General features: G+C 46.2%; 1 protein-coding gene across 2 annotated transcripts in view; it reads left to right on the plus strand.

Annotated features, from left to right (window-relative positions):
* The window catches only part of PRKCE (protein kinase C epsilon), a 497,287-nt gene that overhangs the window by 163,890 nt on the left and 308,761 nt on the right, over positions 1-24,636 (plus strand). For both annotated transcript variants that reach the window (XM_019469523.2, XM_019469455.2), the window contains exon 2: positions 20,886-20,949. In XM_019469523.2, coding sequence (XP_019325068.1) covers positions 20,886-20,949 — 64 coding nt within the window. The remainder of the gene's footprint in view (positions 1-20,885; positions 20,950-24,636) is intronic.

Raw genomic sequence — 24,636 nt, forward strand, 5'->3', positions numbered from 1 at the left:
AGAGGCGCTGTGTTTAGGACTTCCAAGGCTAGCCTGGGGTCATTCACCCTTCCAAGCCCCCATGCCCTCTGGGCATCTCGTATAGTGTAGGCACACTACCCAATTGTTATTTTAGAAACTGATTGATGGAAAGGAGGTGTGGCTTTTGAAAACTACCCTTTATGTCTAGAGTCACTTTGCTCAACATTGAACACTTAGAAGTTGAAGTAATTATGTCCTCCAAGTTAGAATGCTGAGGAAAGATGGAGTATCACAGCCTGGAGTAGAAACAAGTAACAAATATATTTTTTATTGGTAAGTAGACTCCACACCCAACGTGGGGCTTGAACTCACGACCCAGAGATCGAGAGTTGCACGCTGCACCCACTGAGCCAGCCAGGCACCCCCAAAGCAAATACTGTTTGAAAAGCTCCTATGCGTGGGGTCCTTAACTAGGGCCCGGGGGCTGAAAGACAGAAGGAAAGAGGGGAGTATAGAGTGGGGTCATGCCCCTGCAAGCTCCCTGTGGCGTCTACCTGAGGACCAGTAATACAGGTGAGAGGAGACTTCCTGACAACCTAAACGATGCTCAGTGCCAGAGGAAGGGCCCCATGGAGAATCCTGGAGGAGGTGTGAGGAGTCAGGCTGGGCCCCAGAGTACAGTGTGAGGCTGGAGGCCAGCACGTGTGGGGGAGCTCAGGCAGCCTGGTGGCTGGGTGGGCCTGCCTGGAGCACGGGGCCTTTGCGGTGGGGAGGAGCACAGGGAGCCGAATGTCACCCTGTGGGCAGAGAGAGGTGTGGGGAAAGAGGCATCGTGATGACCGTGTGGTACATCCATCAGTTGGGTTTGCGTGTGGAGGGTGGATGAGTTCTGGGGAGTAGAAGGGAAGCTCTGGGGTCCTCAGGCCCGATTCTGTGAGGGCTGGCCCTGGGGGATGGGAATGCAAACAAAGCGTGGGCCCGGCAGCCTCTGAAGAAGGATTTGAGGGGCTCAGTGACTGACCAGATGTGAGGGGCCCAGTGTGGGAGGACCCCGAGACGGCCTTTGTCCAGCGCTCTGTCTTTCCGAATTCTTTGTAGGTATGCCTTCGGAAGTTCTTGCATGAAGTCAGGGTGTACTGGTTGTTGTGTACATCAAATGTGTGTGTGTACAAACACATGCAGAGGCGAGAAAGCTGTGTTCCCACCACCTCCGGAGGCGGGGGGGAAGGTAATTTTGTTGTTTGCGCGGAGCCCGTGGCATTTGAAGAGCACTACTTTCCAGTGAAGGAAGCCTGAGCTAGCCCTGGGGAGCAGTGCTGCGGCTCTAGGGGAAATTAGAAAAGCAGCCAGAACTGTGCACTCGCTGGCTGCCCCAGGAGATACAGTCAGGGAGAGTGTGCAGTGAAGGGTGACTGCCCACGGTCCCCAACTCTGCAAGGTTACTTTCTTCCTTTCGCCCGGCTGTGGATGCCCTGGAAGAACTCTGGGCAGGAGAGAGCCTTGTGCCGCGGGCTGTGCGCTTTCAGCCTGGTTAACTTGGCAGGTGAGGTAGCGAGAGGTGCATTTGGGGATGTTGTGGACCAGGAGGTATGGATCTATGTCCCTCACTGCATGTGCTGCATGATGGAGGATTAACCCTCCTAAGACTGGTTTCTGTTTTCTCCCTTAGGAGTGTTTATTTTTAACCTTCTCTCTCTGTTAGGAGAGCTGCTTCTTAGCTCTGCATATTGGCAATGATGCCCTTATGCAAAACATAAACTCGCATTAATAATTACCCTTGTTCCTATGATTGGTATGTAATGGCCTAAACAAAAGGATACGCCAAATACGTGAAGTTTCTCGTTAGTCTTCTGATTGGGACGGTCACTTCCTTGTAACTAACACCTGTTACCAACCCTCACCCCAATTGTACAGGTGCCATGCTGGGCCTGGGGAGACAAAGGTGGATGGGGGCCTGTTCTGCAAGAGCCCAGGCTCCCACAGAAGTTGTTCCTTGTTGTCAAGCCCTGTGTGCCCCAGGAGACTTGGCGGAGAGGGAAGCAGGCTCAGCTAGGGCTTGGAGCACTGGAGTGAATTCCCAGGGCTGTGATTCTTAAAGTTGAGAAACTGGTCCTGACAGCCACATCCTTCCCAGTGCCCCAAACAGCACACCCGGGGCCGCCAGGTTTTTCAGCAGTGACCTTGATTCTCTGCTCTTTCTGGATAAAGAGAAATTGGAATTTGCTGGAAAATATTTCGTGCGGCGGCTGAAACGTTGAATTCACTTTCTCGGACAGACTATTGCAAGCTTTGGATCCCATTACATTGGGAAGCCTGTTATTCACCGCCAGGTTAACGAATGAAAGAATCAGAGTAACTTGGATCGAGAGGAGAATCGAGTGGTCGGTTTGCGCATATTTGGCTCATTAGATACCAGGGTCAGTGTCACACCCTATGAGAGTCACCCACAGCAATAATTTGTGGGGGTGGGGAGGCAGAGAGGAAGTCACGAGTGGGCCATGACAGTGTCCCCTCCCCCGTCCCTGCTTGGTGTGAATGCCAGCCACAAGTTTCCAAGGAGGACACCTTCCATGTGTCTGTGACAGGCAGCTTCAGGTTTTCCATAGCTATTCCTTTGGCTGCATTCTATTTCCCAGCTCGCTCCCTGGGTCCAGTTCCTCCTCTGGTGGCATGCTCTGCTCTGCCTCTGGCACCATGGAGGCATCTGAGATGCGTATGCCCAGGGCAGCTGGTTTTGTCCCTCGCTGGTGGCTTGCACAGCAGTTGCCAGCCAGAAGTCACCGTTCCCGGCATGCGTGAGGGCAGGGCGTCTGGATAGGCTGACAGGGACCAAGCTTTGCACTGCCAGGGAATGCTCATCGGGTTGCTGGCTTTTCCTCGGCACTGCTGGGAGATTGGCAGGCATGTTTCACATTCTGAAGTCTGCCGCAGCCTCTGTCCAGCCGATTGCTGACTTTGCACAACCGGCTTTCTACAGTGGCCCAGCCAAGCCTGGTCATATGGAAGTTTACCGGGTTTGGTGGTGGTGAGGTAATCTCAAGACAGTCAAAGGGAATTGGGGGTAATTTGCAGGCTTCAGCAGGACAGTCTTATTGTTAACTCAATTAATGCCATTAATCCTCCCTAATCATCTAAGGTAAACAGACAGCCTTTGAAGTCAGGGAAAACGTCTTTATGAAGAAAGGAAAGCAGGAAGTGATCAACTCCTTTTTTCTGCAAAGCACTTATTGTTGTGAATCCTCAACACAACATTAAGAGCTACAGCCACCTACTGTATCTTCATGAGAGGGTCAGGAAAAGGCCCGGAGAGTCTCTTCAGAGGGGCCGTGATGAGAGCCAGAAAGGACAGCAGTGGCTGTGGTTACCCATCCCTTTGTCCCTAGCAAGGTATTGGGTTGAATTGGTTGGAACGGGAGGTGGGAAGGGTTTGAGTTCAATGAGGCACCTGCTCCCCAGCTGAGGTCTTTACAAAAACCTAGGGTTGGCCTTGGAACATGGGTCCACCTGGATATTGAAGTTGAGTACTTCCTTCTCCCCCCACCCTTCTTTTTGTCTTATGGGGAATTTCGAACATGTACAGAAGTGGACAAGGTAGGATAATGGACTCCCCTCTATCTACTGCCCGGTTTCAACACTTATCTTGACCAGTTTTCCATTTTCTGCGTGTTGCTCACCTGTTTATGAATAAAGGAGCTCCCAACATTTCTAATAGAGATCTCTTGTGTCTTGTTTCTTAGAATTGAGATGGGCCAATGGTTTAGGCTGATCTGGAGGTCTTCTGAGCCTCGGAATCTGCATCCTGGGCAGTTGAAATGGATGGGGGGCGGGGGGTTGGGTGGTGGGGTCTGGGAAGGCAGCAGAATCTGGGTCTGTTTGGGGGTTGGATGGATTTGTGAGTAGAACTACCTTTTAATTTTTTTTGTAACTGTGTACAAGGTTACTTATCTTCAGTAAACCAGCAAGCATGGTCCAGAGCGTGTTTATCCTCAGGAATGGATGTAGGCATAGCAGTGTGCATGATGGCAGCCATGTCCACAGCAGCTTCCCTGGCCTTGTTCTAAATCCTCTCACCTCTTCTCTGTCTTGCCTTAGAACACAAGGCTGCCCCTGTCGGGACCTTGTGGTTCTGCAGCTCAAGGGGACAGCAGGGGGAGGGGCTGAGACACCGCATCTAGGAGCAGCGTTTTCCTGTGACAGGCCTGGGGTCTGGGTGTCCTTCTGGAAGCCTCTGCCACCACATCCTGACAGAAGTTTGGAGTTTGGGTGTTTAGATGGTGGGAGGAAGGACACTCAGTCTATTAAAGCAACAGCAGTAGGCAGACAGGCTTCCCAGAAACAGGAAATGTCTTTATGCTAACTACAAGCATTATTTCTGGTTTTCTACATTTTTCCCCCTCATCACACACACCCCACCTTGCAACAGCTACAGCGAGTAGTTCAGCGGTGCATGAAGTCAGTGTTTAACAGTCTTAGTAAAAACTATGGATGTGTGTGTGTGTGTGTGTGTGTGTGAGAGAGAGAGAGAGAGAGAGAGAGAGAGAGAGAGAGAGGGAAGGAGGGAGATTTTTGCCATCTCTTTTGAAGACATGGAGAAAACCAAGAAAACCAAGGCTTTTATAAGCCATGTATCTATGATAAGTGCTTGGTGTTTGCTTGATGGTGGTGGTTTGGAGGAAAGAAGGAGGGAAGTCAAAGTTGACTCCAGCCAAGATTGGAGGTCAGTCCTCTGCATGGGGGTCTTTTCACACATCGCCCAATCTCTGTGTGTTGGAGGGCCCTTGGGATCAATTCTCAGCCTTCCAGTGTCATGGCTCACTCAAACTACAGACCTACAACCCTTATCCAAAACCTTTAGGGCCAGATTTGCTTAGAAATCATTTTTTTTTTATTCTAGAAGGTTCATATAGTATATATTCTATGTATTACACAACACCTCCAGCAGACCATAGGGCAGCCCTTCATGATCAAACAAATTAAGATTTCTAGCACAAATGGATAAACATTCACTTTAATGGGGTAAATATGAACAATAAATAGCCTTGTGTTAGCATGGGTCAGGGTTTGTTGCCAAATGATTTTGACCCAAACTTCAGAAAAAGTCAAATTTTTAGAGCCTTTTGCATGTCAAGGTTGTGGGTCAGGGCCTGTGGATCTGTATCGTTTACCTGTAGTGACTACCAAATCCAGATCATAAGCTTGGGCCCTTCCCTGCGTGTATGCAGTTGTCTTTGGCTGTCTCAGAGGTGTCTTGAGCCCAGCCTGTGCACACCCTCTTTCTGGCGCCCCTTCTCCCGTCCACCCCGCTCCGGTCCTTCTGCTCGGCTGATGGCAGCTCCATGTTTGGCTCAGGCCAAAAATCTCCGCGCTATCCTTGAGCCCACTTTTCATCTCTAACCTTGCGTCCAATCCTGTTGTTGGCTCTACCTTCAGAATATATCCAGAATCTGGCCACTGGCCATCACTACTACTACCATCCCTTCCTGGCCACCATTGTCTCCCACCTGGATGCTTAGGAGAGCCTCCTAAGCCGCCCTCCTGCTTCCTCGTTTGTGCCTCAGGTTTATTCTCCATACAGCAGCCAGAGTGACCTTTCCAAAGCGTAAGCCACAGCGTGTCACTGCTCTGCTCAGACTCTCTCCTGGCTCCCCATCTCTCTGGGAGCCAAAGCCCAAGTACTCACGGTGCTTCACTTCTCTGACCTCACCTCCAGCTGCCTCTCCCCTCCCTCTATTCCAGTCACATCTGCCTCCACTACTCCTGGCCAGGCCAAGTCCTCTCCCACTTCTACGCCTTTGCACTGGTTCTTCTCTCTGCTTCCGATGCTTCCATTCCCCTTCCAGAAACCCACAGGCCTGGATCCTTTGAGTATCAGGAAGGCCATCCTTGATGAATTAACAGATACATTAACATACAATCACCAAACCCAAACTTTGAAAAGTGCCTTTCTGCAGCCAAGGCATGAAATAATCTAAATGAAAACCAACAAAAACTCCAACACATTAGAAGAGATCTATTAATGAAAACTAAGTTCCAGTTACACATCCACTCTGAGCCATAAACAAAGCATTGACTACTGTAAGGATAGAGTTGGATGTTCTGTTTTTCTTTGATCTCTTTGAAAGGCTGAGAACTTTCCTTATGCTTGAGCAGTGATTTATGTCTTCTATTTCTTTCAAGCCCTACCCAGTTAATTAAGTAATTAATGATTGTAGATAGCCCCAAGCTGTCCTCACAAAGTAGATTTGGGTTCATGAAATCTATCTCATATGGTCTATAGCACAATATATATGTGATATAACTCTTTTCTGTGGTTGTCCAAAATATATATGGAAGTCTAACATCCAGGATAGAACACTGTGAATTAAGCAACTATTTCTGACATTTAGGGCTTGAACAGATAATTTTCAGGTCCCCTTTGCTGTGTGCTTTAGGAAGGTCTCTCCTTCTGATTCAGATGTTGGTGTGGCCTTCAGAACACATATGTCTGATTTGTGTCTCCACCTGCACTAACCTGTTCATTTTATAAGACCTGGGACTTCATTAAGGTGGAGAAAATGAGAGCAGAATGTATAAGGGGAGTTGTTCATTTTCAGAGACTAGATAGTCTGTGCATTCATATATAATTTGTACATGTAACACTTGCATATTCATTTATTTATAGAAAAAAACCCCAACTTAACTTTAACACGCACTCATTAGAGTACATGTTCAGGCAGGCCGTGTCCCAGAAAACTGGAAGTTATGCCCAACTTATTGACATCTTTTTCACCTTTTTGATACAAAATCTAGAAGTTTTTAGAATTTGATGTTTTCCTTCAAAATTCAATAGAGTCACAACATGTCCCATGATGAGTAATTATCCAATGGGTGGAAAATTTTTTACTGATTATGATATAGAAATATAGAAATAAATTCTATTTTTCTTTATAGTATATAAATTTGAGACTTATGCTTGAGTTTTGTAGAACGAGCATTGTTAATTATTATTTTTTCAATGTCTTCTAAAATTTGAAGACAAATAGAGAATATATTCCAAAGTATTCCTGTAGAAATAAAATGGTGACGCAGCATAGCTAGCTAGGTCATAGGCACTGTATGGGCGTGTCACAACAAAAATGTTTGCTTGTTACCTGATGAATAAAGTCTATGTTGTTATGAAAGTCTATTACATGAAAGGTAGTTTATTTCTTTATTTTACTTGTTTTTAAATTTTTTAATGTTTATTTTTGAGAGACAGAGAGACAAAGCGTGAGCAAGTGAGAGGCAGAGAGAGAGGGAGACACAGAATCCGAAGCAGGCTCCAGGCTCTGAGCTGTCAGCACAGAGCCCGATGCGGGGCTCGAACCCATGAAATGCGAGATCATGACCTGAGCTGAAGTCAGAATAAGCCACCCAGGTGCCCCCATGAAAGGTAGTTTAAAGGCAACAGTGTGTAAGGTGTAAAAATGTGGACCATATCACCCAATAGAAACAGAGGAACACAAGTAGAGAAAGAGGTTTGATCAAAGAAAAGGATTTGTAGTGTCTATTTGGTTGAGCTATGGAAGCTTTTCCTTAATATGTTCAAATTGTATCTAATTAAGAATATGCCTGGTTACTCTCAAATGGATGATTAGGATTGAGTAGTGCTATTATTATATGACCAGAAAGCTACACTTTAAAAAATATGTAAATTTAAAATAATGTTTCTCATTTTTAACTTGCACTGTAACTCTACTGAAAATTAGAATAACTGAGTTTCTTTTTTTCTTTTTCCCCTTCCCTTCCCTTCCCCTCCCTTCCCTCCCCTTCCTTTCCCTTCTCTTCCCTTCCCTATCCTCCTTCCTGGCTATGGGTAATTTACTCAGGTGCCTAAATGGATTGTTTAATCTCATCGTGCCTCAGTTTCCTTACTTATAAACGAGGGGATTGAGCAACACAATATTCTTCAAGCAACAACAAATTTATTGATTTTTTAACCACGAAAGTTATAGTGGGACATAGAAGAAAAGTAAAATGTTTAGAAAAGTATAGAAATTCAAAAAAAAACCTTACACACTATTTCACTCCTCCTTAGATAATCTTTTTTTCCCCTTTGTGTATATACCCACCCATATACCTTTTGTGTTTGTTTTACAAAATTGTACCATAGAATATATATTCCTTTATCATCTCATTTTTCCTTCACTTAATACAGTACTTTGCATATCTCTTTATTTCATTAAATATAATTCAGCAAGATCTTTCTTTGTGATGGCATGGTATTTAATGATTTGAATATGCCACAATTTATTTAAATAGTTTGCTACTATTAAACAATTAGTTTCTAATTTTACACTCTTAAAAAAATGCTGTAATGATCATCCTTGTTGTTAAATCATTGTGCACATGTGTGATTTGGGATAAATTCCCAGAAATGGAATTGCTAGGTCAAAGGATTTTTGTTATATAACGCCAAACCCCTCTCTACAAATTCTGTGCCAGTTTACACTTCATCAGCAGTGTACAAGAGTGTCTGTTTCTTTTCTACTCTCACCAGCACAGGATTATATCATTTAAGATGATATGCTTTTAGATTTTCCATTCAAGATCGTCTTGAAGCAAAAATGTTTGCTCCTCTGCTTACTAAAGACCCCATCTAAATAATAGACAAAGAAAAAAAGGGGAGGGATAAAATTCTATAACAACTAAGTCAGCAGAAGGGATCTATCATCACATTATCCCAGTGACTTTCTGGGGATGAAAGTAGAGGGCAGGGTGGCAATTGATGGGACAGAATGGCAATACTGAAGAGTCACAGCCAAGAACATGTGCAGAAGATACTGGAGCCTCGTCTGCAGGACCCAGAAGGGGCTCCAAGTTTGAAGACTGTAGGAACCTCGAAGACGTGAGATGTGTAGCTGAAAACATGTGCCCATCTAAAGGTCTATATGTACAACTATGTACTCCCTACTCTCACTACAGAAGGTCCTGGAGCCAGACTCTGACTCCCAGGTAAAAAGATGGATGGTTCTTTCAAAAGCAAATGGTGCAATGCTTTGGGGAGAACTGGCAAGGCTGGTGTGGGGATCCCTTGCTAGAATGGTCAGCTCCCACTCTCTAACCCTAAGACCACTGGACTGGTATCCACAGAAATATGTTGCATCCATAAACCTAAATAAATAAGTCAAAATTTTAAAAGGGATGCTATGAGAAAGGAGAAAATAGCAAGGCATTTCTGGAAACACAGCATAATATCATCAGGAATAAAAGTACAGTGGAAGAGTTGTAAGTCAAAGCCAAGGAAATCTCCTAGAATATGGGCAAAGAAGATAAAAGTATAACACATAGTAAGAGACATAGGGATCATCCTACTGGTCCAACATCTGGATAATAGGCGTTTCATAGAGAAAATGAGGCCAATAGCAAAAAACAAAAGAGAAAAGCCTCTTCCACAAGTTGAGTTTCAGCACAATGAATCAGAAAAGGACAGCCTGAGACGTATCTTTGTGAGAGTCCACAACACTAAGATAAAAAAGATTCTAGAACTTCCAGAGAGTGAAAACAAAATGGAGTCACCTACTAAACAACAGCTGTCAAGCTGACATGAGATTCATTGGCAATATTTATGTTAGAAAAAGAAAGTTCTGAGAGATCATGATTTTTTTTAACTTAGAATTCTGTATAGAGCCAAGTATCAATCATGTGTGAGGACAGGCATACAAGGTCTTAGCTGGATTTCAATGTACTCTTAATCAATATTTCAATCAGAACTTTATCTCAGTGAGTACTTTACTGGTAAAAACAAGGGAATAACCCAGAACAAAGAAGATGATGGATTCCAGCAACAGTGGCTGCATTCAGCAGAGCAGTGAAAAGAAGTCACAGCACTACTGCTGGGTAGCAGACCAGAGAGTGGTCCGTCCATTAGGAAGAGGAGGAGAGTGGGGGTTTCTAGAAAGGCAAACCCAAGAGATAAGGACCCAGGGAAAACTTGATGATCTCAGAAAGGCAATTGACTGAGTGGGGGAAAAAATCCATTTAGATTAGATACTAGATATAGTTTCCACTGGGTGGCACATGGGTTTTCACATTGGACCCATGGAAAAGACAATATATGTAATACCATTTACAAAGTTAGGATAAATAAACACTGTTAATTTGTTTTCAGATTTTTGAAACAGCATATACAGAAAACTCAATTACAATGAGAGAACAGAGCATCACTGTTGTCAACATTGATAGTCTAACAGTAGAGACACATAGATGGGGGTGGAGGTCGGTGGGAGAGGTGATCGCAGGACAGAGAGGGCTGGAGGCACCAATGTCCTCTAGTTGTAATGTGGAGGCCTAGGAAATATTGTCTATAGCCAACAGAACAAGAGATTGACATTTGACATTGCTTTTTTTGCAGTTGCAGAGAATAGAGAAGGAACTGAGAATTGTGATGTATATTTTGTGGAGGGGGAAAGTGGAAGGAGGTGGTGAGAGTACTAAATCCTCATTGATCACAGCAGCAAGGCAAAAGAGAGTGTCTAAAATAAAAAATCAGGAAATTGAGGTACAAGCATTTTATTTAGGGACATGGCAGTGATACCAGCAAAACCCAAATAGAAATTCTTAAAATTGGCCCCCCCCTGGGGAATAATGGGGCAGGGGACTGTTGCTTCTCATTATAAGATTCACATGTAGTTTTTTATTTTTAACAACTGAACGTATCATGAGACTTAATTTTGTTTATGTTTTAATAAACAAATAACACAAAAATACCAAAAGCAAAAGCACCTGTGGTTCATTTGATAGGGAAAAAGAACATTTAAAAAACTCTTACCCTTTAATTCCTATTTCTTTGCTTATTTAAAAAAATTTTTTTTAATGTTTTAATTTATTTTTGAGAGACAGAGAGAGACAGCATGAGTGCAGGAGGAGCAGAGAGAGGGAGACATGGAATCTGAAGCAGGTTCCAGGCTCTGAGCTGTCAGCACAGAGCCTGACGCAGGGCTCGAACTCACAAACTGTGAGATCACAACCTGAGCCGAAGTCAGAGGCCTAACTGACTGAGCCACCGAGGCGCCCTATTTCTTTGCTTATTTTAACCAAGTGATTTCCAAGTGGCTTATGACTCTTAAATTTCATACTTATGTGAATTTTATAAAATGCAACCAGGAGCATTGGGTCCAGAGTTGGAGAGCCCTGCTGTAATCCAGGCTTCTCATCTTCAAGCTGTGAGAATGTGGGCAGGTTATTTAAATCTATAAGCCTCAGTTTCTCATCCCTGAAAGAATAAGGACATTGCCTCCCTTACACAGATAACATGTGTAAAGTGCTCAATAAAGGGTGTTTATTGGGGTTGTGATTATTATTAGGAACCAGACACCCTCTCGAGGAGCTCAGAAGTGATGGAGAACAATTACATGTCTTGGATTTTGAATGGAGTCAAGAAATGAACATCTTTGTGAGCAGCGATTCGTGGAAGGTTCTGCTGGGTTGTCCTAGGACAGAGATAGAGAAGTTCCTGGTTTGAAGGTAATTTTTCTGGTTGCACAGTCCTGAGCTCTTCCAGCTCAGCTTGCCTGAGCTGTTCTCCATGGATCCATTCAGTTTCACTTGGAGTCTCTAGTGTTCACCTGCCTTGTGCCCAGCCCTGGAGCAAGAAGTGCAGAACACTCCCACCCCAAAGGAACGCTTGGCTCACAGTCTGGGCAGGAAGTAACAATAATGGCCCAACACCTTACATTTATAGGCTGTGAGCTGTGTGCCAGGCACAGCTCCAAGTGCTACACCATGTCATTTGAACCTCCCAACACCATGAGGCAGGCGCCACTGATGTTCTCAATTCATAGATGAGGAAATTGAAACAAGGGCCACACAGTTTGTAACAGGCAGAGCTAGGATTTGAACCCAGGTGGTCTAGCTTTAGACACTACAATGTATTGGTCTTCTGTGACAAATAGGAAATGTAGAATAAGACACACACATACAAATATGCCCATAGAGAGAGACCACTGCAAGGCAAAATGCAAAATGCAAACTGCAGATTGGTAGTGGGATAGTTTTCACTTCACAACACTGGGGGTAAGTGCCTCCATTTCCTTCTGTTTGCATGCACCATCTCCTCTTGGGATGCACAATCATGCACTGCCATTTCCCTGAAGGAAGATAGAAAATCTATACTGTTCCTGTCTGAAGCTTTGTAAACCGTTGCACTCTGTTGATCCTGGGTTTGGCACCTTTGGATGTTTTCTTAGTGCAGGAAAGCATTGTGTACACATAGAGTTATTTGTTTTTAGCCACCTCTGTCATCCCACGGAGCCAGCTCTCCGGGTCTATTTCTGAGCCTGTTGAAAAGAGGAAGCAGGTGCTAACTTGAGTTGACTTCAGTTGTGGCCTTGGAAGAGCTTAGGATCTGTGACACAGACCTCCAGTCCAGCCCGGAGGACTGCCACATGGAGATGATGGCTGCTGGTGGGTTGGTTGCCATGACCTGGCTACAGAGGATGGGAAAACAATCTGTTAGCCAGTTTCTAGGGGCATTTAAGATGTGTCTGGTGGGGCACCTGGGCCACTCAGTCAGTTAAGCACCCAACTTCGGCTCAGGTCATGATCTCACGGTTCATGAGGTCGAGCCCTGCATCGGGCTCTGTGCTGACAGCTCAGAGCCTGGAGCCTGCTTCGGTTTCTGTGTCTCCCTCTCTCTCTGCACCTCCCCTGCTCGTGCTTTCTCTCTCTCTCTCTCTCTCTCTCTCTCTCTCTCTTAAAAATAAACATAAAAAAAAATTAAGATGTGTCTTGTAACTGAAGCAAACTGCTCTCTGGGGGATTGGAGGTTAGAAATAGCTAAGGCAAAAGGTATTGACTTAAATTTAAATTATGTAAAAAGTTAACCCAAGAACACGACTTAAAAAATCAAAGGGTTCAAGAGAGCTTTAGTGAAGAATAAGCCTTTTCCTGATTTCTGGTCCCCAATCCTGTAGTTTCCATCTTTTAAGGCAACCCCTGCTTCCTGTTGATTAAGACTTCTGGAAATAATCAATGTGGAACAAGTGTGAGGGCGTGTGTGAGAGTGTGTGAGGGCGTACACACACATACACGCCCATTTTATTCACACAGTAGCCTAGCATAATAAACACATCGCACCTTGCTTGTCCCCCCCAACCCCTGCCCACTTAATATATCCCAGGGATCAGCACATTTCAACCTTTTCATTCTTTTTTTCGGGCTTGTCTAGCGATCTACCACATGATGTATCCTATTTTATTTAAGCAGTTCCCTATTCGTGGATATTTAGGTACTTAAGGTCATTTAAAGATCTTCTAAAGCATCTGGTGTTATTGTCTTGAAAGACAGTCACACACAGACAGATTTAAATAAGTCAGCAGGCTCTTAAACCTACATTTTGGATGTGTGTTTCTTGCTATTATTGTATTTTGATCACACAAGACAGAAGAAGGTGGCTGTGCCTGTGAGTGTGTTTTGCACACGTGGGTGGATGTGTGAATGTGTGTGCCTACACAGGTAGGTGTACATTATGTTGTGTGACAGATGTACTCTTGAAAAACTCTGAATGAACCCGTTTATTTTTAAAACTGGAATATGAAATTTTAAATGCCCTGAGGGTGGGAAGATGATTTGTTATTTAGAGGAAACTTGCAGAGGAATCCTTGTGTCAAAATGAAATGATGGCTTCTTTTTTTCCCTTTTACAAAATGGCTTCATTGAGGTCTAATTTATATACAATAAAATGCATTCATTTTAAGTGTTTGGCTTGATGGAGTTTGACAAATGTATACATTCATGTAACCACCGCCTCAATCAAGATACAGAAAACTGGGGGCACCTGGGAGGCTCAGTAGGTTGAACATCTGACTTTGGCTCAGGTCATGATCTTGCGGTTGGTGAGTTCAAGCCATGTGTTGGGCTCTGTGCTGACAGCTCGGAGCCTGGAGCCTGCTTCGGATTCTGTGTCTCCCTCTCTCTCTGCCCCTACCCTGCTCACACACTGTCTCTCTCAAAGTAAATAAAAACATAAAAAAATATTAAAAGAAAAAGATACAGAAAAATTAACCCCATGCCCAAAAGCTCCTCTGTGCCTCTATGTTCACCTCCCACCCACCTTCACCTCCGGGAGATCACAGATATGCTTTTTATCACTATAGATTGGTTTTGCCTGTTCTAGGACATCATATAAGTGGAATCGCCCATGATATATTCTCTTAACGTTTGGCTTCATTCTCGCAGCGACACGTTTTGTTGCATATATCAGTAGTCCATTCTTCATTGCCAAGCAAAATTCCATCGTATGCATGCAGCATGGTTTGCTTACTCCTTTACCTGTTGTTGGCCATTTGGGTTGTTGCCAGCATTTAGCTGTTATGAATGAAGCTGCTGGGAACATTTATGTCCAGGTTGCTGGCTTCCCAAGTGACTCATCTCCATAATTCAGTTGTGCAGATTTGCTTTAAAGTCAGGCCATTCATCCATTGAGCCAACATGCACAATATGTATTAAATCCCTCCCATGTGCTGGTCAGACAGGACTCTGCCCTGCAGGCATATACACTAAAGCCCGCATAATATCTTTGCACTGCCACGGTAAGTGTTTGAGAGAGAAACAACACTCGTCTCCCTTATTTTAGGGAAGTAAATGCTATTGGAAGCCTTAAAATATTTAATTACGTGGGCACTCTGTGCTTTCAAACAGTGCACGCTACCAGTAAGGCCTGGTAGCCACGTCCTCCCCAAATGAAATCTTTAATCAGCGGCCGGTTTCAACATTGGCGCCCAGCAGCGTGCTCATCGTTCAGGGTTTTCCAAAGTGGAAGTGAGGAGGATGCCTGCTGCCTGAAGGTCTCCTGCAATGTCTAGGGTGCCTCTTCCGTGCCAGGTGCCTCCAGAGACTGTGATATGACTGTGGTGTCACCAGGGGACAATGGCCAGCAAAAAGGGGTGTGTAGGACTTGGGAAATGGGACCCCTGTTTGGGGAAGGAACCCTGGAATTTCTCTCTTGATGGTTCCCTTTATACCTCTGCATCCCTCACTCCGGTCCCCTCCCCTCCTCCAAGGGAAAAAGAAACAGACTCTTATCCAGGGCTTAATTGGGGCAACACAGGCAGGGCAAGCCTCCCTTCCTCCTTCTCATCCTTTCTGGATTCATCTTTTTCTTTTTTTTTTTTTAATGTTTTATTTATTTTTGAGAGAGACAGAGACAGAGTGTGAGTGGGGGAGGGGCAGAGAGAGAGAGAGAGAGGGAAACACAGAAGCTGAAGCAGGTTCCAGGCTCTGAGCTGTCAGCACAGAACCCGACACAGGGCTCGAACCCACGAACCGTGAGGTCGTGACCTGAGCTGAAGTAAGACGCTTAACAGACTGAGCCATCCAAGTGCCCCTGGATTCGTCTTTTTCTGACCCACTCCCTACTTCTGGCTTCTTTCTAGGCCCTAGAGCCTGACAGCAGAGGGAAAAGGAAGCAAAACTCAAATTGGGCACGTGTGACCTTTGCGGATTGTTCCAAGGGAAGGTTTGTCTAGAGGTCTCTGGAGGAAGTTGAGCCTGTGGTTAGGGGGAGTCTTGACAGTGAGTTTCTTACCTCCTTTGACTTGAACTCAATCACCCCCCCCCCCCACACCCCGCAAAACACGGGCGTGCAGACACCTGTGGGTCACAGTGACACACAGCAATACCGCCTAAGCAGGCCGCCCATTGCCACGGCATCGGCAGGAGTTTCTGCTGGACCGGTGAGGTGTGGGGGAGGCCTGTTGGCCGAGAGGCCAGAGTTGAGGCTTCGAGCTTGGACTCCAGGCTGTCCAGCTCTGGGGCACTCATCCCTCCCTAGCTCCCTCCCTAGCCGTGCAGTGCTGGCCACTTGCCTTCCTTAATCTCAGCTTTCTCACGCATACAGTGGCGCTCGCAGTACTTATTATCTTACAGGTTAATTGTGAGGAATACATGAAATAGTGTGCGTGAAGGATTTGTGAAGTCGGGCATCACCTGGAGAAGTGCCTGTGATACTTTTGTGCTTTTCAGAGGTGGATCTTGCATGGGTTTCTATGGTTTAGGCTCTTTCCCCATTGCCTTGTTCCTCATTCACAAGAGGGGAGCTCTTGTTTATGCCCAGAGCCTGTTGCCCCCAAGAACTCTGGGAGGCCAGAAGGGTGCTGGAGGCATTGCTCTGTCACCAGCTGCCCGGGCTGGGGAGCCCGTCAGTTGCAGGTGAGCGGGAGAGCCGGAGGCCTTGGGAAGAGAGGCCTGGCCCTGGATTGTCAGAGAAGGCTTCCCAGGCTGGTTGGGGTTTTGGGACAGGAGCTCCGGCAGAGTCTTCTCCAGACAGCCTTGGGGGCGGGGGGGGGGGGGGGGGTCAGAATCCTGCCTAAAGCCCTCTGAGCTCCAGTTTTTCCATCCAAAAAGTAGGGAGTATTGCTGGCCACACGGGAGGTTAAGGGAATGAATGCAGATCAAGCACCCACATGGTGTCTGAGGCATAGAGGGAGCTCGGAAGCTCCACCGTCCCCCTCCCCTTCTCCTTCTCTCATGAGCACCTCATGACCCCTCTGGTGACCAAAGCTATAGCCTGTTTTGCCCCGGGGTTCCCCACAGGCTGGGCATGAAACTCTCACTACAGTGCTTTATTTGATAATCCCAACTCTGTAACGCAGTCAGATGTCCTGGAATAGCATGTAATAATGTCAATTTAGGGCAAGAAAATGCCTTTTTTGTTGGAGCACAGCTTGACCGAGTGGAGGGAATGTTGGACTATGCAGCACATTTGAAGACTTGGCTTTTTAATAACAAGAGCACCAGCGGTAACTGAGTATTTTGTGCCAGGCACCGTGCTGAGTGCTTTACACAGGCTATCTCATTTAACAGATGTGACAGGGTCTGTTATTAGCTCCATTTCGCCAAGAAGCCTTCTGAGGCTCAGAGAAGGTAGTCGCTTGCTTCAGGCCAGAGAGCCAGTAGGTTCATACATAACCACCCTGTACCGAGTACCTCCTGGGTGCCAAGTGCTTTATGTGTGTTTCGTGGCATTTTTACAGCAGCCCATTTCACAGATGATGAGACTGAGGCCACGACTCAGAGAACGCAAATAATTGCCTGAGCTGGGATTCAGCCCTGGTCAGACTCCAAAGGCTGTGTTTGTCTTTCCCACTGTTCTACTGCCTTGCTCCTGGCCTCAGCTGGAGGGGTAGCCAAAGGCGTTAGAGGTCCAAAGAAAACAGACATAGACATACTATCTCTGTGATGGTAGCTGGGAAGACTCATCAAGTAAAGGTAGGAGTTTCAAGGCGATTTGATAAATAGGGTTGCATCTGGGATCATTTGCAGGAACCCTGAGTGCAGGAGAAAGAGCTTAGAACCAATCCTGGGAATGGCTAGGAGGAGAGAGGAGGCCTCCTTTCATGTACTGCCAGCTGCCTGGTGGTGACGGCAATCGACAGCTTGCAGGGGTTTTGCAGGGCTGGGCACCTTCGTTGCTTCATTATCCGGGCCAGGTAATTGTGAGCAGAACTTGTGATTAAATTAATTTGACCATGAGGTTGCTGCACACTCCATCACGTTTTGTACCTGATAAGCCTCCAGTCATCTGTGTTGAAGTCCTACCTCCCTACATGGTTCTCAGCGCCTCCTCACTCGGCCGGCTGGGGCCCCGCCAGCCCTCCGTGGCCATCTGCCCAGGCTGCAAAGCTCTTTGTTGCTTTTGGCATGCTTAATAGCTTAATTTCTATTTTTCTGTTTGGAAATGCAGTTCATCGGCATTGAGGCAGCAGTGGGTGCTAAAATGGTGTCTGATTGCTATCTTGAATGTTAATATCCTAATACATTTTATCGTCAATGACCTGTCCCCCCCTTGCCACAAGTTCTCACTCGCCCTTTGCAAAGAGAGGCAGGCTGCTTGCCTTCCAATAGGCCCTCGCAGACCATCTCATTCCTTTTCTGTCTCCCTCCCTGCTTTTCACAGATAGCATTGTATTCTGCCAATGCAGTCCGAAGTCGTGGGAAACCTCGGAGTTGGAGGATATGAGAAATTGTTTCATTTAGCTGGCAGGGTTTAATAGAGATGATCTAATCTCTGAAAGGCATACATTATTTAAATTCCATGCTTTTGGACAAGAGGACCCCTGATATTTGTGGCAGGGACAGGATTTTGGTTTGGCTCTGTTCAGTGGAGCTGACTGGTGGTTTTCCTGTTTGTAATTTCGTGTGGGGGCTGGGTTATGCTTGTGGCAGTGTGTGTGGGGGCGGGGGGGGGGGGGGTGTGTGGGGCGGGGATTCCTAGTGGTGAGGGTGCCAGAAAACATTTTCTTTAGACAGAAACCTAAAATCACAGATTCTTGGGACAGAAACTGTGGGGAGAGTCATCCCCTGGCATCACCACTCTGTTATTGGGTTTCCATCTGGATCCCAATCTCCAGATCCCAAACTCAGGTGAGCGGCCCCCGTGGGGCAACCACTGGAGACTTCTCTTGGTGGACCTGGATTTTTTCTTTTTTAATGTTTATTTATTTATTTTGAGAGAGTGCATAAGCGGGGGAGGGCAGAGAGAGAGAGAGAGAGAGAGAGAGAGAGAGAGAATCTTAAGCAGCTTCCATGTTGTTAGTGTAGAGCCCAAAGTGGGTCTTGAACCCATGAACTGTGAGATCATGACCTGAGCCAAAATCAAGAGTTGGATGCTGAACTGATTGAGCCACCCAGGTGCCCCAGTGGAACTGAAATTTTGAGAGAAACCTTGAACACTCAACCACTAAAGACTGAGTCTGGGGGTGGGGGGGCACCTGGGCTCAGTTGGTTAAGTGTCCAACTTCAGCTCAGGTCATGATCTCACAGTTCGTGAGTTCAAGCCCCACAGCAGGCAGGCAGGCTCTCTGCTGTCAGCTCGGAACCGGCTTTGGATCTTCCGTGTCCCTCTTTCTCTGCCCCTCCCCCGCTCACTCTGGTATGCTCTCTCTCTCTCTCTCTCTCTCTCTTGAAAATAAACATTGAGAAAAAAAAATTAGAAAAAAAAAAGAAAAGACTGAGTCCGCAAAGAAAGTAGGGCTCACGCGTGTCTTGGAGAACCTGTACTGTGAGGGGCGTGAGGTGCTGGGGGAGGGACCTGGAGAATATCAGTCCAAGGTGAATATTTTTCACCTCACAGGGAGTACGTAGTGATCGTGGGAAAGCCACCTCTTCTTCCCCTGCTACTTCATTTGAATGTCGCGTTAGTACAGGTCACATGCCTGCCTACCTTCCTGGAGGTGGGGCTTGCAGGGGCAAATGACCCCAGAATAGGCTCTCAGAGTTCTGAACATAAAGTCTTTCCCCCTCCCCGAAGCTTTATTGGGTGTCTCCTGACTAATGGACATTGAGGTGGGCGCTAGATATATACATGTAATTCTCATACTCTCTGCCTAGCCGAGGAGATGGACATATGGACGATGTGTTACAGGAACTGCAGGTCAGATGTGCATGTGTCTCGTCGGGGCACAAATAAAGGGGTGATCAATTCTGACTGGGAATATCTGGAAAGGCTTCAGAGAGGAGGGGATAATTGACCTCAGCCTTGAATGAGAAGGAGGTGTTCACCAGACTGACCCTTTCTAAGTGGTGCTTGATGAATGTGTGTCTCTGCGCTTTGCTGGAGACAGTGAAACAGAAAAGGAGGGGTAGTGGTTCCTGCCCTCAAGAATTTCACAGCTTGCTGGGGAGACGGGCCTGGCACGGACGTACGAGCCAATTAAAGCTCTGTGCAGACAGATGGAATTGCGGAGGCGAGGACAGGCCACCGGGAGTACTTGGTGATCCAGGGTTTCCAGAGTTACTCCTCTCTCATGGAGGACACAGTTTCTGTAAGGACGGTTCAGACCTTGCAAAGATGTCAAGTGGAAGAGGCCCAGGCGTTCTGCCTTGACTTGTCAGCCTGGTTCTATATAGAAACAGCTAGCTGGATTTGGAGGTGGGCAGGGAGGAAGTGAGAGTGGGTGGAGAAGGCCGATGGTAAGAATGTAGCGGTATTGGCTCACTCTTTACAACCCGGGTAGAATCTGGGGTTTGCAAAACACACGTATCAACACGCAGCTCGAGCACTCGGGCCCTCCAGTGTTGCATGGGCACCAGCACACTCCCAGCCTTTGCTTCTGCTGTCTCGGTTCTTCCACCTTGAATGACTCCCCTTTCTTGTCTTCATGAGGTCTTCCCAGACTGCTCTTCAACACTGATTTCCAACCTGCCAGATACTTAACCGGTTATCCTCTGTCGCTCATCACCAAGCCGGGTTCAGCATTGTTCTCCGTTTTTTAACTCCCCGATGAGAGTGTAAACACCTTCAGAGTGTGAATGGCATCTTATGCTTTTCTTTCCTCCCCTGTGAGCAGTTTGTGTAGCACAGAGAACACGGCTTTCTCTAGATGGTCTTGCCACTAAATCTCAGCCTTGCCACTTTCGCTAAAATGCTGATCTCAGCTTCCTTCTCTGTGAAATGGCGTAACCCGGGGTTTCTCAACTTTGACACTATTGGCATCTGGGACTGGATAATGCTTCGTCGTGGGTACCATCTGTCCGCTGTAGGATACTTAGCACGATCCCTTGCTCCCACCCATTAGATGCCACTGGCAGCCCTTCCTTTCCAGACATGACCATGAAAAACATCTCCAGATAATTTTTGTGTCCCAAAAAGCTTCCCTGTGTCAAGCGTCCCCTGTGCCAAGTTTCTCTTGTGCAGCAAGATCACTTCCAGTTGAGAACCACTGGGATGACATTACCTATTGGGTCGGTATCAGACCTCCTCGTGCTGCATCCGGAACACAGCTGACGTTCCACAAATGCCAATTCTCCTGCATTCCTGATTCACCCCACACTTGGCACGCTACAGGTTGATGAGTTGAACGGAGCTGTGACCTAGGTTTTAGCAGTTCAGGGTGGAAAAGTCATGGAACTCTCCAGCTGTTTCCCACAATGCATTAACAGAGTCACTATCATTTTCTTAATTGCAGATTGATCTGGAGCCAGAAGGAAGAGTGTATGTGATCATTGATCTGTCGGGGTCGTCGGGTGAAGGTAGGAGGATGTGACCTCTCCTCATTGTTCTCTTCCATTGACCCTTTGTCTAACGTTGTCTCCCTCCCCTCTGTGGCTGGGACGTATTACAGTGACATTTAATTAATTGGCACCCTTCAAAGGAAAAGGTTATTTTGAAGATGCTTACGCCTGTGTACCAAAAGGGACCAGCCATCTGTTAGCTTTGGTGGAGCAGAGGGAAGATTTTTGACTTACCAAGTAAGGCCAACAAAGCAGGCGTCCCTGCACGCTGGTGCAAAAGGCAGGCTTCAGTAGAGCGGCAGCCTCTCCCCGGAGGCTCGCGTGGGGTGTGTGTGAGTGTGGGGGGAAGGAAGTAAAACCAGTTGGTCTAACGGTATTCTGAAATGAAACAAATAAGGTGTCAAATTTCAGAATCTTATTTTTTTCGAGCTTTTATAGAAGTGTTACTTCTTTTTACAGTTCCCCACGCAGGCAAAAGCCCTGCTTATAGAGAGAAATAATGGGGTAAGGGAATGTCTGCTCCCTACTGGATGATGAAATAGGGTGTAGATGTTCTCTGATGGTTGGATTTTCCTTCTTTCTTTCTCCATACACCCTCTTCTCTCCGTCCTGTCTTGGCCCATTTACTACCTTTAAAGGCTTGCCGGGTGGCGAGGACTGAGCAATCAGAGTGGAAGGGAAGACTGGACAGTAAAACCTTGTCCACACAGAACAGGGAGACGGTGGCAGATGTAGGCCCCAGGGAGGCTGGGAACTAGGGCTGGAATTTATTGGGGACCATCTTTCCTCTCCTCTCTCTATGCGCAGGAGGACAGAACAGTTGGCTTTAATGTCATGGAAGAAAGATGGATGGGAAGGCCAAGGCTGGTTCCTCCTGGCGATGAGAAAAAAAATGGAACTCAGGGACTGTGGCAGTCTTTAGGGAAAGACAGCTCCCGTAGACCTGGCTGGAAGACCGGGGTCTATTAAAGCATCTCTCCGGAATGCTGGAGATTACAAGCACAAAGTCACAATGCCACATGGTCTCCTTGCTTTAGGGATGAGCTCTAGTTTGCAGTTCAGTAGTGGGAGGAGAGATTATGCTCGCAGACTCAGTGGAGTGGGTCAAACGATGTGCTTGACAGTTGTGCCTGATGGTTTTCATTTGGCTAATTTATCACCCAGTTTCAACAGGTGTTCAGAATAATTCAATAATTGTGTGTATATGGGGCTTATAATAGAATTCAGTCCTCTTTGAATAGATCTCAATTATTTGGCATAGGTTTAAAACTTTAAACAGCCTTCCAAAATTGGTCTCGTACATTTTCTTCTCTTTACTGCAATTACATTTTGGCGTTTCCAGCTTTCCTTCTCTACCCTCGGCTCTGAGCAGCCCAGAATAGAATCTGTTGTAGAAGATTCAGGGATTTAGCAATGTTTCGTGTGAAATATTTAAGATGTGCCAAAGGGCCTGAAGAATAATAAAATGAGCACCAGTGTACCCACCACCCAGATTAAGAAATAAAGCAATGATTAGGGTGGAAGCTGGCACTGCTTTTAACGTAGCATGTGATCCCAAATTCAGCAGACCTAAAAGTATTACAGTGGCCTCCTGATTGTAGATCCCAGCGAAAATTTTGATGAGCAAAATCAACTCCCCCTTTCCTTGCATAATCTATATGTCATAGGAAAATTAGGAAAATTAACAAAATATACCTTTCCTGTGCCAAAATGCTGGGTAACTGATCGGAGGGCTTAGGTTATTATTATTATTATTTTTGCTTTGAAAAGATGAAACACTTGTGAAATTATGGAAGACCCCCTTTTTTACGTTAGACAGAAAGGATAGGGAACGAATGAATGAGTAAATAAATCAGAAGCAATTGATTTTTTTCCTCCTTGCTTCTGTGACTTATTGCATGTGAATGGCCAAAGCAATTTTCATTGGGCTGAATTCGGAGTGTATTTTTTTTTTTTATCTCTTTCATCTTAAGAAAATAGAGTTTACTTCAGAAATGCTGACACATGCCAGACTCTGTAAAGTGCTAGCATGTGTTGCTCTGAAGAAAAGGAAAACTTTTTTTGCCCCCCTCCCCTTTTTTTTTCTCACTGTTCCCGGATTTGGGAGTCTTTCTCTGGATGGTGGGAAAGAGTTCCAGCAACCTCTTTGTAGGAGCTGACCTTGTTGTGCTCCGTTTGCGTTCTGTACATCTGTTCGCCCATCATACCGTTGAGACTTTGAAGATCTCCTGCTCCAGAGGTTTTGGGAAGGGGTTGGGGGCGGGGTGGGGCGAGGAGAGGAGCAAAGGTTGGGTAGCCACAACATGTGTTACCTAGACTGCATGAGAAGGGTCCAGTGCAAAACACGGTTGTCCCAGCTGGACTGTGGATGTTCACAAATTCTTATCTAAGTCCCTTTCTTTAGTGAAAGCACCTCACTGTACTCTACAAAAGCATGCAAAGAGAGTTGCAATGAAGCAGGGCTGACAGGTTCACTCTGTTATTCTGCCGTCCGGCATCCCTTCAGCTCGCCTGTCTCAAATGCTCCAGTCCCATCAGTGGACAAAAATACCTATGTTCATAGCGATCACATACACTTTACAATACAGGCAAACAGCAAAGAGCCCAGGGAGAGGTGTGGGATGAGGCTGTGTGGATATGGCTCCGAACCCAGGATGCGCCAAAGGTTTCTTTTTCTTGCTAACACACTGTAGAACGCCTGGACGTTTGTGTCTGCCAGAGCTGGAGCTAATGTGATTTCTAGCTGTCTAATAAAATTCCACTGCTTGCATGTCCTGTGCAGCTCACCATAATGGGATTTGACTGGTGTGTGCTTTAGCTAAACCAGGCACCCTAACCCCAGATGTAAGGGGTCAGGCACGATGACAGTGAAGGCCATTTCCGGTCATGCAGTTTCGATCTCTGGTCTCATGTGAACAGCTATCAGAGCTCAAAGTTGAGGACTGGCTAATATCTGTAGCAGGTTGAAGGAGTTGAAGGAAATGGGCTCTATTGGATAGGCACCACACCAGGCACTTTACCTACATTATCCCCAGTAGTGAACCTTCCAGAATACTCATGTGGGATCTTCCAGTCTCGGGTGCCTCTTAGTGTTTGCTTTTATCCTAAGTAATAGCCACCTGGCTTCCTGGTAAACATAGCACTACAGGCTCACCGGATACTTAAATACTTAAATCAGAGCATAATTAGCCCAGGTGACAGACGCATGAACAGCAATGTTATTCTCAAGTGTGCAAAGTATTATCTCCTGCTGTGCACATTAGTTAGCCTTTCTACCTTTGTTGTGATGCAATTTGTCCATTACTCCGATTCTTTATAATGATATGACAATGCACCACTATGTGCAGGCTCCCAGAGGGGCCAGCAGGGTCTGACCTGGGGATTTCTAAGCTCTCCTTTCCCTGCCTTCCATCCAGATACAGTGTTCACCCCGGAGAGTCCTTCAGAGCCTACACAACAACAGAAAGAACTAAAAGTGGGTCTCACTGATATGTTTGGATTGCCAAACTGCTTCTCCAATAAAATGCAGGAGAGATTAAATATTTGAAGGATTTTTGTAACAGAGGCATCGCAAATAATGCAGTTCGATCAGGTTTTGGAGTGGAGTGATTGCGCATTGCAGAAGCAGAAGAGCAGGGAGCAGGACCCACGCCGTCCCCTTCTTCCTGCAGCCACATGTTGTGGACACCATTCAGTCTCTTCCCT

This window comes from Panthera pardus, unplaced genomic scaffold (genome assembly GCF_024362965.1).
Source record: "Panthera pardus isolate Hobbes unplaced genomic scaffold, ASM2436296v1 HiC_scaffold_25, whole genome shotgun sequence".
Taxonomy (NCBI): domain Eukaryota; kingdom Metazoa; phylum Chordata; class Mammalia; order Carnivora; family Felidae; genus Panthera; species Panthera pardus.